This window comes from Ursus maritimus, unplaced genomic scaffold (genome assembly GCF_017311325.1).
Source record: "Ursus maritimus isolate PB19 unplaced genomic scaffold, ASM1731132v1 scaffold_9, whole genome shotgun sequence".
Classification (NCBI taxonomy): domain Eukaryota; kingdom Metazoa; phylum Chordata; class Mammalia; order Carnivora; family Ursidae; genus Ursus; species Ursus maritimus.
The window spans coordinates 23,926,959-23,941,837 of record NW_024427107.1 but is presented as its reverse complement, the minus strand read 5'-3'; the positions used below and the strand labels follow the sequence as shown (position 1 = coordinate 23,941,837).

The 14,879-nt window shown below is 43.2% G+C and overlaps 1 protein-coding gene across 1 annotated transcript in view; it reads left to right on the top strand.

Moving 5' to 3' along the window:
* Positions 1-309: 309 nt before the first annotated feature.
* The window catches only part of JPH1 (junctophilin 1), a 79,692-nt gene continuing 65,122 nt past the window's right edge, over positions 310-14,879 (top strand). The window contains exons 1-2 of the mRNA XM_040626061.1: positions 310-876; positions 6,277-7,036. Coding sequence (XP_040481995.1) covers positions 498-876; positions 6,277-7,036 — 1,139 coding nt within the window. The 5' untranslated portion in view covers positions 310-497. The remainder of the gene's footprint in view (positions 877-6,276; positions 7,037-14,879) is intronic.

Genomic DNA, 14,879 nt, shown 5'->3' with positions numbered 1-14,879 from the left:
CTTGCCCTCCCACCGGCATCCCACTGCGCGAACAGACGCGCGCCAACCGCTCCCCGCGCCCGCCGGGGAAGCGTTGGCTCCCGGGGCTGGGGGCAGGGCCGGGTGGGGCCCGAGCGCCGCGGGGCCGGGCCTCGGCGCCCGGGGAGGGGACGAGGGGCGGGCGCGGGGCGGTGCCCGGCTCACGTGGGCGGGCGGGAGCAGCTGAAGGTCCGCTCCGGAGCCTGTGCTGTCCTCTCGCGCGCGGCGCTGGCCCGGGCGGCGGCGGGGAAGGCGGCGGCCGCGGAGGAGGAGGAGAAGGAGGAAGGCGGCAGTGGCGGCGGCGAAAGAAGAGGGGAGGACGGGGGCGGCGTCGGACTGGAGCCGAGCGGCGGCGCGAGCTGCCCGGGGCGCTGTCGTGAGCTCGCCCGCCGGGCCCCCATCCCCGAGCTACACCCTGCCGTGCCCAGCTCTGCCCGCGTCCGTGCCCCCGCGGGGAGCGCGCCGGGGCTGCCCCCCGAATGACGGGCGGAAGGTTCGACTTCGACGATGGCGGCACCTACTGCGGCGGCTGGGAGGAGGGCAAGGCGCACGGGCATGGCATCTGCACGGGGCCCAAGGGCCAGGGCGAGTACTCGGGCTCCTGGTCGCACGGCTTCGAGGTGGCTGGAGGCTACACCTGGCCCAGCGGCAACACCTACCAGGGCTACTGGGCGCAGGGCAAGCGGCACGGGCTGGGGGTGGAGACGAAGGGCAAGTGGATGTACCGGGGGGAGTGGTCACATGGTTTCAAGGGGCGCTACGGGGTCCGGCAGAGCCTGTGCACCCCCGCTCGCTACGAGGGTACCTGGAGTAACGGGCTGCAGGACGGGTACGGCGTGGAGACCTACGGGGACGGAGGTGAGCAGCGTCGCAGGCGGCTCGGCTGTTCCGTGAGCTGGTGCGGTGGGCTTTGCCCAGGCTGCGGGGAAGCGGGGAGGACGAGAGGCGCACGTGTCCGGAAACCCGCCAAAACACCTGGGGAAGCCTCCCACCCTTCTCCCGCGCCAGCGTTGAGACGCGACTAGTGCGCGGGGGTTTGATTTGACCCGGTTCTTGGAACGGGCAGTGTGTCCACACCCGGGGGAGCAAGGCGTGAATATACCTGGCGGGCGCCAGCACTGCACTGCCACCAGGAGGGAGCGACGCCCGGGTGGGTTGGGCAGGAGAGAGGACGCTGTCACTTGAGCCCGTCACATTACGTTCCTGATCCCTCCCTCTCCCGGTCCGGTTTGAAAACGCCACTCCCGTGGAGTTAGAGCGAACGCCCTGGGCTTGTGAGGCTGGCGGTCGGTACTGACCGCTCCCCGGATTGGTTTCACGTGGAGTCGTATTTCGCTTCTGGTCCTCTAGTAGCCTAAAGATAGAAGCCAAAACCCCATAACAAGGATGTAGGGGAATTGTACCTTATTTGGAGTGCATTTGGAAACATCCTAGCTATGGAAGTGGAGAGGCCACCTGATGCAGGTGGGGCTCAGAGGGTGTGGGTTTCCCTTCCCGGTTTTCATTGGGTTTCTTGAAGTAGTGGTTTTCCATCAAAAGAATGGTAGCCATTGTTGACCTGGAGATCTTTGGGCAAGTTACCAGGAAAATGTCTTAGAAATGAACAAAGAAGTTTACGTTTTAAGAACTATATCCGAAAGATCCATTCCTACAGTTGCTAGTTTAGTAGTCACTTTACTCCAGAGAATGGCAATATGGAATCACCAAACTGCACTAAGGTTGTATGACCTCAGGATGCTAGCTATGAACAAAATTCATCTGATTTTAATATTTAACAGTTTTGTCAAATGTGTATATAATAGGGCTGAGTTCTTTTTTTTTTTTAAATTAGGAAGAATACCCATTACTGAAACAGGTGTCAAAATCTGATGAATTTACTGGTGTAATAAGCTGAGAAGGATGAATGGCTTATGCTTTGGCAAAATACATTTTCTGATGATAAACATAATCATAGTTAATTGAAAAAGGTTAGGGGAGGCAGTGTCAACTTTTGTCTTTACACAGCTCAGAGTTGAAGGGAATTAAAAGGATCCAATTAAAAGTTTCTCCAGCCCACTGCATAAAAGCTTATACAATTTGTACAGTTCACTTACTCAGAACACTTGGGCTGTATTTCAAATGCAAAATGTAGGATTCAATGGTACAATATGATAAAAAGGACATCTCTTCGTCCTACGGTACAAATATAAGATATGGTTCTCATGGATTAAAAGGGGGGGAAAACTTTCTCTAACACTTTTATATGGGCTCCGGGAGTCTTGAGTTTCACAGTAGTTAATGAGGGCCCTTAAATGTTCTGAATGGGCATATAGTGCCTTGGTTGACAGCCCTATAAATATGTTAGCTTGTGATTGGATTTTATCGGAGGCCTTAGGTCTGTAATATAACTAAATTCCATGCTCAAAAGTAGAATGCAAAATTCAGTTTTTAAAATGTGCACGTTATTTTATAACCTCTTAAGAAGGCCAAGGATAGTTCTCTTCAGTTTGGGAAGGTTAAAAATAAATTAGTCTTAAGTAAGTAATAAATAAAAGAAGTCTTCTTTTAAAGTTACTACTCATTAAACAAAATCTCTTGGTTTAGAGGATTCCTTATACTTCGCAAATACACACACACACACACACACACACACACACGACACAATAAAGATCCTCTATGTATGTGTTGTAGAAGGTCAAATAAGTGACCAGGATGACTCTGGATAATCTGCCTTCTGATTTAAAACTAACTTCAAAACATTTCTTAAACCCTTAAAATTTGACATCATTGTAGGACTGTGGTTTTCCTTTTCTACCAAAAAAAAAAAAAAAAAACAAAAACAACAAAAAATCACAAATATGCTACCAATTAGGAAGGGGAAAAAAAAAACCTTAAAAATCACTTTGAATGTCTACTCTGTGCTAGTTGATTTTCTGCTTTCTTTCATACGTCACTTCATTTAATTAGAAAGTCCCTAATCATAAAGTGGGGTCTAAGTAGAAGTGTAACTTACTTTATACAAAAGTTTGGCCAAAATAAGAAATCTCACCTTCCCTATTCTTAAGAATCAGTTTATTTTTGTCTCTGCACTACCACCTGTCCATCCCTGTGCACCCTTTGTCAAACTTAGGGAAAATCTGATTCCATGTATTTTGTGACAACATTAAACTAGAAGGTGAAGGAAGTATTAATTCCATACGGAGAGTATCACTGACTTATTTTATTAGTGAAAGTGTATGAAGTGTTGCCAAAACTGCCTGAATATTAAGAATAAATTCGTACCATACTAATGAAATCCAAATCTAGGTGCCCAGAATTTTTTGCATAAATTCTGATCTGCTATACCTCATTTTTTTTTCCGCCAGTCATAAAACTATTGAAAATATCTAGGAAGACACATTGCTTTATTAACTATGTGCATACTTACATATACCCATTCATAGCACACGAATATAAGTTTGGCATAGCACTGTCTACATTTGACTGGAACTCATTCTGAACCGGATGCTTTCCACTACAAGATTATGTACTTAAAATGGCTATATCTAGAAAACCAGCTCCCAGACGAAAAAATCATAGAACATAATTTAAAACAAAACCTGTAAAAATAATTTTTACACTTGTGAAATATGCATCTTTATTTGAGGAATGGGGAGGAACTAATTAGAACTCGATTTGGACAGCAGGGAACCCACTGGCTTCATTTAAAAAAACAGCCCTTTTTATTTCTAAGTTCATTGACTAAACCTATTTTAAATTTCAGATGAACTACTAACAGTTTGACTATAAATTGGTTTTTAGCAATTCCGTGGAAGAAGTCTTCTTTTGTGATTTAACAAAATAGGATAGGAACATGGCCAATGCAGTTAGTTGCCCCTCCTTCCCTGTTTGACAGTTAAGCAGAAACCTAAACTTTCTAATTACTGCTGTTGCCTTAAACTGCTTGGATTTTCAAGCGATACTTATTTGGAAATTCTAAATACTCATCTTACTTTTGGACATACCAGTTAAAGGAAACTACTTGTTAATTTTCCCTCAGTATTAAACATTTACTAAGATGGTGTGGTTGCATTTTCAAAGTATAAAACATATCAAATAGCACCTTTGGAAACTGTTCTTGCAAAATTGTCGTTATGTAGAAAGGTAGGAGATGATTATAGCATCATTTGTTTGTTGAAACAAAATATTTTAAATTAAAACAAGGTTGTTTTAGTACCTATAAGTCAGGCTGTAGAATTTTTATCGTAGAACTTATATTTTATCTATATAGGCAGAGGGAGAGTCAAAGTTGAAATTTCCTAATAATTTAATTCCCTTCCCTGTTAAGGTGGTGGTATTTGGAAATGGCTAATATTCAGTAGGAACCTTCTTAACCTGGAATGTTCTATGTGACTATCTTATCCTTTGGGGTTTAATCCTTCTGAGAAAGCTGTAGCCCATCTACCTCCTCACGAGTTGATAAATGTCGGGTTAAGACTTTCACATTTACCCGGAATAGGACATTCATAGTACCAGACCTACTTAGAATTTCATTGTTGTCCTGCTGTTCTCTGTTTATATGACATAGACTAAACAGAAAGAGAAGGTAGTCTTTGAGATTTGTCAAAACTTTTGACTTTGGAGCCATTACAGTTTTAAATGCAGTGAAATAATCAGCCCATATTAATACAATGATATAAAACCACTAGCATACATAGCTCGTTTTAAATGCAGTGAAATAATCAGCCCATATTAATACACTGATATAAAACCACTAGCATACATAGCTCAAGTTATTAAAAAGTAAATGGAAATCTAAAATGAAATGAAAAGTGACTGCAAGGTAGGTTCATATAATCAGAAACTGAAAGAGGTCAAAAAAGACTGTAATCATGATTAATTTTCTATGATATTGTGAGTTACTACGAATAATACAGAAGTAATTACATCTTACAATTTCCACATAGCTTCTTTTGGGGGGATACTATAATTTAAAATGTGCCTTTAGTTACAGGAAATCGCCCTGATTTTGAAAAGAAAATTCTAAGTTCCCTAATTTTTATTTTATTCCTAAGTTCCCTAATTTTAGTATTCAGTTTTTCGTGTGATTTAAAAAGCTGCACCAGGTTATTTCGCTAATTTATTTGATAGAAAAACTCACCGAACACAAATGCTTTAGAGATTATCCTATTCCTAAAAAGGCATAATATTCATTGAAAAAGTGATCTGGTATCAACAAAGTTTTAAGGGACGTGGTCAAACACACCTTTGCTCTGAGATGAATTCTATACTTTTAGTGGAAGTTTTACTCTGGCCTTATCTCAGTTTGTCTAGGGGTAAATAGTATATTCTTTAGAGCTGCCATAGCTATTTACTGTAAAGTCATCAGATACCTACAGACCACAGGGCACATAAGCCATGAGACTGGAGATTTTGCTTGTTTAGGAGATAATTCCTGCCCTCAGAGTGCTTCTAGTCCACAGTGTGTTTCATTATGTAGTGTCAGAAACTGGGGAAATCCTTGAAGAGAATGGCGAGGAAAAAGCAGAAATTTGGAAGTAGTACAGGACAAATCTTGAACGTTTCACCTGGAAGTACAAAATCTTGCCCATTTTTTTTAATTGGTTCCCTATATTCAGGATACATATCGAATTTGTCAAATCACTCTTAGCTCCAAAAATCTCTCCCAAATCTAAATAATAAGCCTAAATATTAAGCAGTTTTCCCTACCCTAAAAAAATGGTGAACATGAAAGAAAATGTAAAATAATTTGATGACCCATGTCCCGAGTATTCAGATCACTAATAATTTTAAGTCTTTGAGCCTGTTGGAATGTTATAGTGACAGACCTAGGGTTTTTAAAGGTTTTCAGCTAAGTGAGTAAAATTAGAATAAAATTTACAAATGGAACTCATTTCATCTTCTGTGACACTGCCTTCCTTTGGGGGATTTTGCTGTGTTAATGTCAGAGAAGAAAAGTTGTTTTCTAATGATCACTTTTTTTGTATTAGAAAGTAGTGGTTTCATCTGAAACACTCGTATAAAATTTTAAATGAAAAGTTACCAGACTATTGGAAAATGCTATGCAATTACATTAAAGCCATAGACAAAATTACAGGGCGGAATTCATAAATGGATGAAAAGTAGCGCTTAGAGTTGACTTGGAAATGTGTGGGATTTGACCGTGGGCCTGCCTGCTCTATGCGCCAGGCTCTCCCGGGGCGCACCCGGGTGCTTGCAGCCGAGATGGCATCCCTTCTGACCCCGACTCACGCTGTGCTTTCTCACGGTCTCTCGAAGGTACCTACCAGGGCCAGTGGGCCGGCGGCATGCGGCATGGCTACGGCGTGCGCCAGAGCGTGCCCTACGGCATGGCCACGGTGATCCGCTCGCCGCTGCGCACCTCCATGGCCTCGCTGCGCAGCGAGCAGAGCAACGGCAGCGTGCTCCACGACGCCGCGGCCGCTGCCGACAGTCCCGCCGGCACCCGCGGCGGCTTCGTGCTCAACTTCCATGCCGACGCCGAGCTCGCGGGCAAGAAGAAGGGCGGCCTCTTCCGAAGGGGCTCCCTTCTCGGAAGCATGAAACTTCGCAAGTCCGAATCCAAGTCTTCCATCTCCAGTAAGCGCAGCTCAGTCCGCAGCGACGCGGCCATGAGCAGAATTAGTTCTAGCGATGCCAACTCCACGATCAGCTTCGGCGACGTAGATTGTGATTTTTGCCCCGTGGAAGACCACGTCGATGCCACCACCACGGAAACCTACATGGGCGAGTGGAAGAACGACAAGCGCAATGGTTTCGGCATTAGCGAGCGCTCCAACGGCATGAAGTATGAAGGCGAGTGGGCAAATAACAAGAGGCACGGGTATGGCTGCACCGTGTTTCCTGACGGCTCCAAAGAAGAGGGAAAATACAAAAATAATATTCTGGTCCGTGGAATAAGGAAGCAGCTCATACCAATAAGAAATACAAAAACTAGGGAGAAGGTGGACAGAGCAATTGAAGGCGCGCAAAGGGCAGCTGCCATGGCAAGAACCAAAGTGGAAATAGCAAATTCAAGGTATGTCAGTGCAGGGTGGGTGGTTGTGCCTGGTCCTTCAAAACAGTGGGATATCAAATATTATGTTTGTCATTCTGTTGGTAACCTCACCAAAGAGCCTGTACAACTGCCAGAACCAAAGTTAGAAAATGATGAAGTGCAATGGAATGAGTCAGAAATGTACCTGAACTGTTCGGAAACACCATCATCACGAAATGTTGAAGGCACATTGAGATCCCCTTCCTGTTACGAATTATTTCCCTGATACTTAACGTCAGGTTGCTCAGACCCTGTGCATTTCCAGGAATCCAGAAAGTTACTTTCAGGGGTGTTTTTTGGTTGGTTGGTGTTGTTGTTTAAGAAGGCATAAAAATCTAGATATGGCAGAAAGGGAAAGTTACGAGACCAAATCTTGCATGCGTTCTTTAAAACAACAGAGCTCCTACCCAAGTTAAGGAGGGCACTTGTTATGGTGAGCCCTGGGTGTTGTATGTAAGTGATGAATCACTGAATTCTACTCCAGAAACCGATATTGCACTGTACGTTGACTACCCAAAATTAAAAAAATAATAATTTTTAAAAAATATATCACTGCAAAAGAAAAAAAAAAAACCAACAGAGCTCAGCTATATGGGAATGGCAGAGGGACTAAGGCTCATACAAATCACCACATTCTAAGCAGGCGTGATTAGATCACTGGCATATTAAAAGGAAGGGGGTGGGGGGAACCTGACATGGACAGATGGGCCTGTCAGTGTGCCAAAGTTGCAAGAAAGTAGAGCAGTAGAGAGGGGATGGAGTGAGTAGGAGAAAGCGGTGAATTATAGATTGAGAAGTGGGGTGTATGTGGGCACAGAAGGACTATGTGCCTGAAGTTTTACCATTAATAGCTGGGTTCAGGGATCCAGTGAGAGGGATGGAGAAATCTATTGGGAATAGAATTGTCTTATTGTAGACAAAAAAGGATGGTTATAAATGGAAAATATTATTTTTAGGCTTATTTACATGGCCAATGACTGGCCACAGTTTTGTATGACCTGAGGCATATATCTTTTCCTGCTTCAGTAATATTTTCTCATAGAAGTACGCCTTCTTTCAAAGCCACAAAATATTAGCATGTCTTCAGATTTTTATTCTTAGCATTAAATAAATGAATCCTCCTTTGCTTTGGCTGAGCCATATGAAACTACTGATATTTGGACCTTTTGATGTTCAAAAAATGGCAGTCTCGTGTGGTTCAACAGAATCCTTTCAGACTTATGAAGTTTCTATTAAAAATATATATATTTTATGGCAGCTGTTTACTTCTTAGTACCTGAAGCAGTACTTGGTCTTATTTTTTGCATTATATTGAGATATACAGTAAAAGTCTTCAGGGTTTCCATCTTTATCCCAAACTCATCCTGTTTTAAAGTTAATGTTTTTTGTTGATCAGCACAGACTTTCAGGAAGGGCCTCACCTCTCTTCTCTGCTGAGCATCCTTTAGCTTAGATCATAGTTTTCCCAGATCACTGAGCGTTGCGTTACTTGCTTGTCAGTGTACTTATAGATGGGATACTTGGCACATCTAATCATACTGTGTCCCCTGGCTCTCAGCTAACTTTTAGAGCTAGTGATGTACCTTTGGTTATGCCCTGGCCTGTAATTTTAAATGCACTCTTGGATTCTTCCCTTTGTTTTCACCTTACAACCCAGTGATCTGGTAGAGGCGGTTCGATCTCGGCAGATGGAAAGTACACCTGTGCAGGACACTCTAGCAAATGATTTTCTTACACTTGCTTTAATTATTGACTTTTATGGTTAGTTTAAATTGGAGGAATCTAAATAATGAAGGGGAAATGCTTGTAATGCAAGGATCTCTGATTATGCTAGTATCATAAAACTCTTACCCAAGCCCTAGCCACATCCCCTCTGTTGAAAGTGTCTTGGGGATGGTAATGTAGTTTGAGAGTACTGTATTACATAGTTGATAATCAACAAATATACTTTTAGCCAGTTAACTGCTTCATAAATATTTCACTTAGCTATTTTGCAAATGCTCAATTCATTATACTAAGTGAAATAAGCCAGTCACAGGACAAATATTGCATGATTCCACTTAAATGAGGTATCTAACATGGTCAGACTCCTAGAAACAGAGTTAAATGGTGGTTGCCAGAGGCTGGAGGGAGGGGGGATGGGGAGCTGCTGTTCAACAGCTCTAAAGTTTCAGTTAAGCAAGGTGATTGTGCATGTAGTTATGTGATTTGTGCACATAAAAATTTGTTAAGAGGGTAGATCTCATGTGAAGTGTTTACTGTCTGAATGATGCAATAGACAAAATACTCAATTAACCTTTTATGTCTTACTTTCACTGTTACTCCTCTTTCCAGATTCATTGCTTTAATAACTACTTCAGGTACAGAGTTTTGCCACTTGTTTTTGTAGAAAGTAGCTGAAGGACTGACAGTCCCCTTCAGTAGCTCTGAACTTAAAGTTATACATTCTTTTAAAAACTTTTTTGGGTCACCTGGGTGGCTCAGTTTGTTAAGCATGTGACTCTTGATTTCGGCTCAGGTCATGATCTTGGGGTCATGAGATTGAGCCCCAAGGCGGGCTCTGCGCTCAGCAGGGAGTCTGCTTGAGATTCTTTCTCTCCCTCTCCCCCTCCCCGGGCCCCTCTCTCACTCACCCACTTTCAGAAATAAATAAATCTTTAAAAAAGTAATAAATAAATAATTAAAACTTTTTGGTTTTTTTAATAGAGAAAAAGCATCCATTAAGGTTTTGGAGGTTGCTGGCTGGGAAACGGACTTCTTACTATATTGTCATAAATCATGGCTTTTTATAATGCCCGAATGTCTGCTCAGTCCTTCCTGGATCCTCCAGTAGTTACCGTTAATGTTTTGGTTTTAAAAAGTAGCAAAAATTTAAGAACGTAGGTGACACTCTCCCCCTGGTCCTGCCCTGGTCGTGGTAGGATAACAACTAGAAAGTAAGGCTCCTGGGAGCTGCAGCTCTGAAAATCCCTCATTCGCCATTAGCAACAGAGGGAGATGGTAATAGTTACCGACCATCTCAGTTTGCCACCCAGATAGCGCTAATCACTATTCTATTGCTATTATTTCTTAGGCTACGGAGAATTTTTAAGTCTCAGGAAAATGGATCCATTTTTGTGCCATCACCCTATATTATCTTGAAGCAAAGCTTCAAGTTAGCTTTGAGAGAAAATAATGGTATCCTCCTCAGGGGAATCAGGAGACATGGAACCAACCACCTCCAGCCCAGAGATTCAAGAAGGTCTGTGGACCTTTCCTTTGCTTCCTTGAAGAGGGAGTCGTGTGTCTCCGCAGGAAACGCACAGGAGGCTTATTTCAGAAGGTGTATTACGGGCCCCTGCTTGCTTCTTATCGAAAAGGGAATGTGAGGATCACGTAACAGTTAGTAGATAGTAGAAATAATGCAGCAGATAGAAAATTAGTAGATACTGATCGTTTACTAGCAGGTTAGCATTTAAAGAGTGACAGCTCTAAGGGACACTAATAATTTGCTGACTCCTATAACTTTTCTTCAGGTTTCTGTTCTGATCTAAAAAGTACTATGACTATAAGATGTAACAAAACATTTTCATCTCTTCTTGTCTTGGTCCTGTGCGTAAAAATGATCTCCTGGAACTGAGAAAATGTCTCAACCTTGTTTTTTAAGAAATGTTCAAGAGGTAGGGGAGCAACTCTGAATATTTCAAGCCCCTCATGTTCAGAGGCGGAGACCACAGCTCTGCCCAAGATGACCCCACTATTCCTCTTGTTTCGATTACAGTTCTCATTTGATCATTCTTACTCCATATAACTCTTGTCCTCAGTCATTGCCTAAGAGATGTTCAAAATACTATTCCTTGAGAAAAATATTTTAAGGAAGAATTTGAAGAAGAATATTTTAAGGAGGCATTTCGCTGAGGTAGCCAGTAAGTGGTCCTTAGAGACCCATACTTCTGTGGAAAAGAGCAGATAATTTAGAAAAGGATGTAGACAGAAGAAGAGCTTTGTAGACTCCGAGCCCCAGAGGACATGATTATCATGCTAAAGGATAGAAGATGGCTGGTGACAGGGATGGGAGAGGACTGTCCTCAAGCACTTGAGAACCACAGGCTGGCTTCGTCGTATCACACAGATTAAAAGAAAGAAAATAAAGTGGGAGGATAGAGTGGACCACCGTTCTCTGACTCTGTGGTGGCCTCACTGAAGCTGGGAGGGTGTGTGGCTGGACAGGCTTCCGAGACTACCGTGAACTGTCAGTGACTGCTGCTCCCAGTCTCTCCCAAGCTTCAGGGGGTGACAGCAGCCCCAAGACAGGTAATGTTGGGAGGGAGCCCTGGACTGTGTCTGGCCCAGCCCCAGCCCTGCTGGGCCCGGCACAGATGTAGTTGTACAGGGGGGTGGAAACACCAGATAGAATGTGGAGGCCTGCAGCTCAGGGGAGCTGCTGCACAGCCGAACTTGCCGTACCTGCTTTCAGAACGAGAGATTGATTCCATGTTGCCAATTTTGGACTTTAATATAAAAAAATGACACTTTTTTCCCCCAAAATCCCACCTGAAAAATATTATTTCCCATATTTTTCTTCTAAAAAGATATATTATAATTCCTTAACAGTCTCCCTCTTTCCTCCACGGCCTGAATGATTCAGCCACCGTGGCTTTCCTTTGGTTCTAAGGGAAGTCTGTGCTCATCCCCTCCCTCGGTCTGGTGGCCCTCGCCCCAGCTAGCCCCTCCGGCTTGCTCCGGCTTCCGCCTTAGGCATCAAGTCTCTTCAGGGAAGATTTCCCTAAGGCCACACCCTCCCACCCCACTGCCACCCCCTTCCACCTAAATGCCCATTTGTCTGAGTTGTCATCGTACTTCACTGTATTTGGTATCTCTTTCTCCAACTAGATCGGAAAGCCAGACCCCGAAGGCAGCTTTGCTCGCTTTCCCGCACCCAGCAGCTAGTTTAGATCAGGGCACTTTCGTAAGGGCTCTGGTAAATATTTGATGAATGAGTGAATTAAATTCTCACTTCCTAGGCTGTACACACTCCCAGGGCTTCTAATTCTGTTTTCTTGGGCATTTATAAACCAGCTTTAGAGGAAGGAAACATAGCGCTCGTAAGTCATCATGATATAATCTGGCAGTAACCAAGGAAGTACAGAAAATGCAGAAGTATGGGTTACAGGTATGCTTTTCCTTAGCTAGGTCAACATCATTAAAGAGTCATTACTAAGGCATGGCGAGGGAATAAGAACTTGAGGTTAAGCCAAACTCTTATCTCCATTCTTCATAGGGATGAGCTGGTCCAGTGACACATGTGAGTGCTTCCCTTAAACAGATCTGGAAACTCCAGGAAGTCAACTTAAACTCATTATAAAAATATTAGCTCATCCTACTTATTTGACATCACCAAAATATGTGATTGGTCAGAACGTAAGAGCGTACTGCTTTTTAGGAATCTGTTTGCTAAATTTTTAGCTGTCTTTATTTCCTTTTGAAGGTTTTTCTTGTCTTACTTTTTTTTTTTTTTTTACCATTTTTCTTGAGCTCAAATGATCGTGTTCAATAGAACAGTTCCTTACAAAATTACTTGACTTGATTCACACTTCGCTTATTAGTAATTAAAACCCAGAGTCGACCATGAGTCAGCGCACATTACGGATCCAAATTAAACTTCTACCAATTTTAGGGAAAAGGCTCAGTCCCTGCCAAGTTATTGTGAAGGGCCAGGAATTTGAAATTCTTAAATTCACTTGGACAAATGGATTCTAGTTCTCTTTTGCAAATCAAAATTCTGGTTTATTCTGTTTCTTTTCTCTAGTGTTAGTAGTCCTTTCGTATTTTTAAAATTATCTTTTCCATGAGTTTTTTTATTTCTTTTCCTGGAGCTCTGGTGAATGTTCAGGTTTTAGCATAAATGATTTTTGCAGGAAGGTTGAATTTTTTGTAATGTCTTATAAGCCATTTTAATGAAGAAGCTGTTAAACAGGCAAAGAAATCTGGGGGGAAATCACCTAAAATGTGGGAATTCAGTGTTGACAGCATTAACGATTTTCATTAGTTACACTTCCGGTGCTCTTCCCTGTCAGCCTTTGCTGCCTGTCACGCTTTTCCACCTGTTGCCGCTAGCCCTTCTACGAACAGATTCCCGAGGCTTGGTTAATACGCTCAGGCCGAAGTGCAGAAAAGTTACTGTGAATGGGGATTGATAGTTGCCTCTTTCTTCAGGAGGGTTGTCTTAAGAGTGAGAGAGTGGATATCACAGGGCTCTTAGTATGTAAACCGTGAACCACCATACCTAGTTCATGTTTTGGAGAATGCGTCCATTGTACAAGTGTCATTCCCAAAAGGGGCAGTTGATGGATGACCAAGAAGCCAGACTGGGATAGAGGTAAAGATGGAGGGAGGGAGGAAGGAAAAAGAAAGGGAAGGAAGGCTTGGGAAGCAGAAATAGGGAGAAGCAAAAGGAATGGAGTTAAATCCACCAAGCGCGACCACCTGTGTTTAGATGTGAGCATGGATCAAGACTCCCCCCTTTCCTAGCCTCAGATCTCTGTGAAGTCAATACACGGTCAACAGGCGATTATATTTTTTAAGATTGAAAAGAAACTGAGCAAGGAAATGGCATATGTATTTGTATCAAGGTATGCCAGGGTAATGTTCTGAAGACGATGTAAAGGTAATAAAGATTTTTATCTTCATATTGTGTAGGTACACTAGCGTAGGTCACCATTGTCTTTGGCATATTATATTTTTTGTATTGCTCATAAAAATTTTAAACACATGCTTCTCCTTTTTAACCAAAGAATGCCCATTTCCCATGGGCGAGAGTGAAGAGCCTGCTCTAATTTCCTCACATTCTTGTCCAGGCTGTTTAAAGAAAGCTGTACTTCTCTGTATTGAGGGGCCCAGGACTTCTTCATGGGCCAAGCAGTCACTGAGGATTTTCTGTGTGGGTGTGCAGAGGGAGCAGCTGAAACCAGAAAGATACCGAGGCGTCTGCTCGGTCCTGCCCCCAAACAAGGGGTAAAGCTTGGATAGGATGGAACTCCAGGGATATGATGGGAACATGCCCGGCTTCTCTCCTTCAGCTCTGATGTTAGGGTACCTCATGCTTAGCAGGTCATTACACGTAACATGGGAACATACTGTGTTATGGGAACCTTGTAAAACTTTCTTAGGGTTATCTTGTTTCTGAAGACCTTTCTTTAAAAACCCTTCATCCAACCCTCCCACGTCCAGGCCCATTCAGAAAATGAGGCCTTGAGTTGGAGGAGGGGGGCACATGTGTTTTAATGATGAACAAGTAGGTTCAAGCAATACAAATTTAATGAAAATGGGTCTTATGCCATAACAATGGGAGGGTCACAGTTATGCAGACTCGTGGGCCATTAAAAACATCTCCACTTTGATTAAGCCAAGAGCATAAGGAGAAGATGCTGTCTGTGTGTGGTATGAATGGGATATGAGGTAATGTTGAATTCTGCAGAAACCTACTTGGTGAAAACTGGCTGCAAAGACTGGAGGGAAAAAGCAACATTCCAGGGAGATAATAAGCTAGGTTTTGGGGACACGTGTTGGCCTTGTTTTAACTATAGAAATCAGAGTTTGCTTAGACAGTACAAACTGCAGCAGATTGGAGCTCATTTATCTCCAAAGCATGACATTTTTCCTGATTCTGTAAATATGAAGAATTAAAGCAGCAGTTACTTTCTAGTATAGCTTCCTTTGTACCGAAAGCTCCCCCCCGCCCCCCGCACTGTGTTTCCCAGAACGCCAAAGGTGTGATACTCTTCATGTTCCATCCCGTGTACCCCATACAACTTCTAGCCTTGACCTGGAGATACTCTGTTTTCGG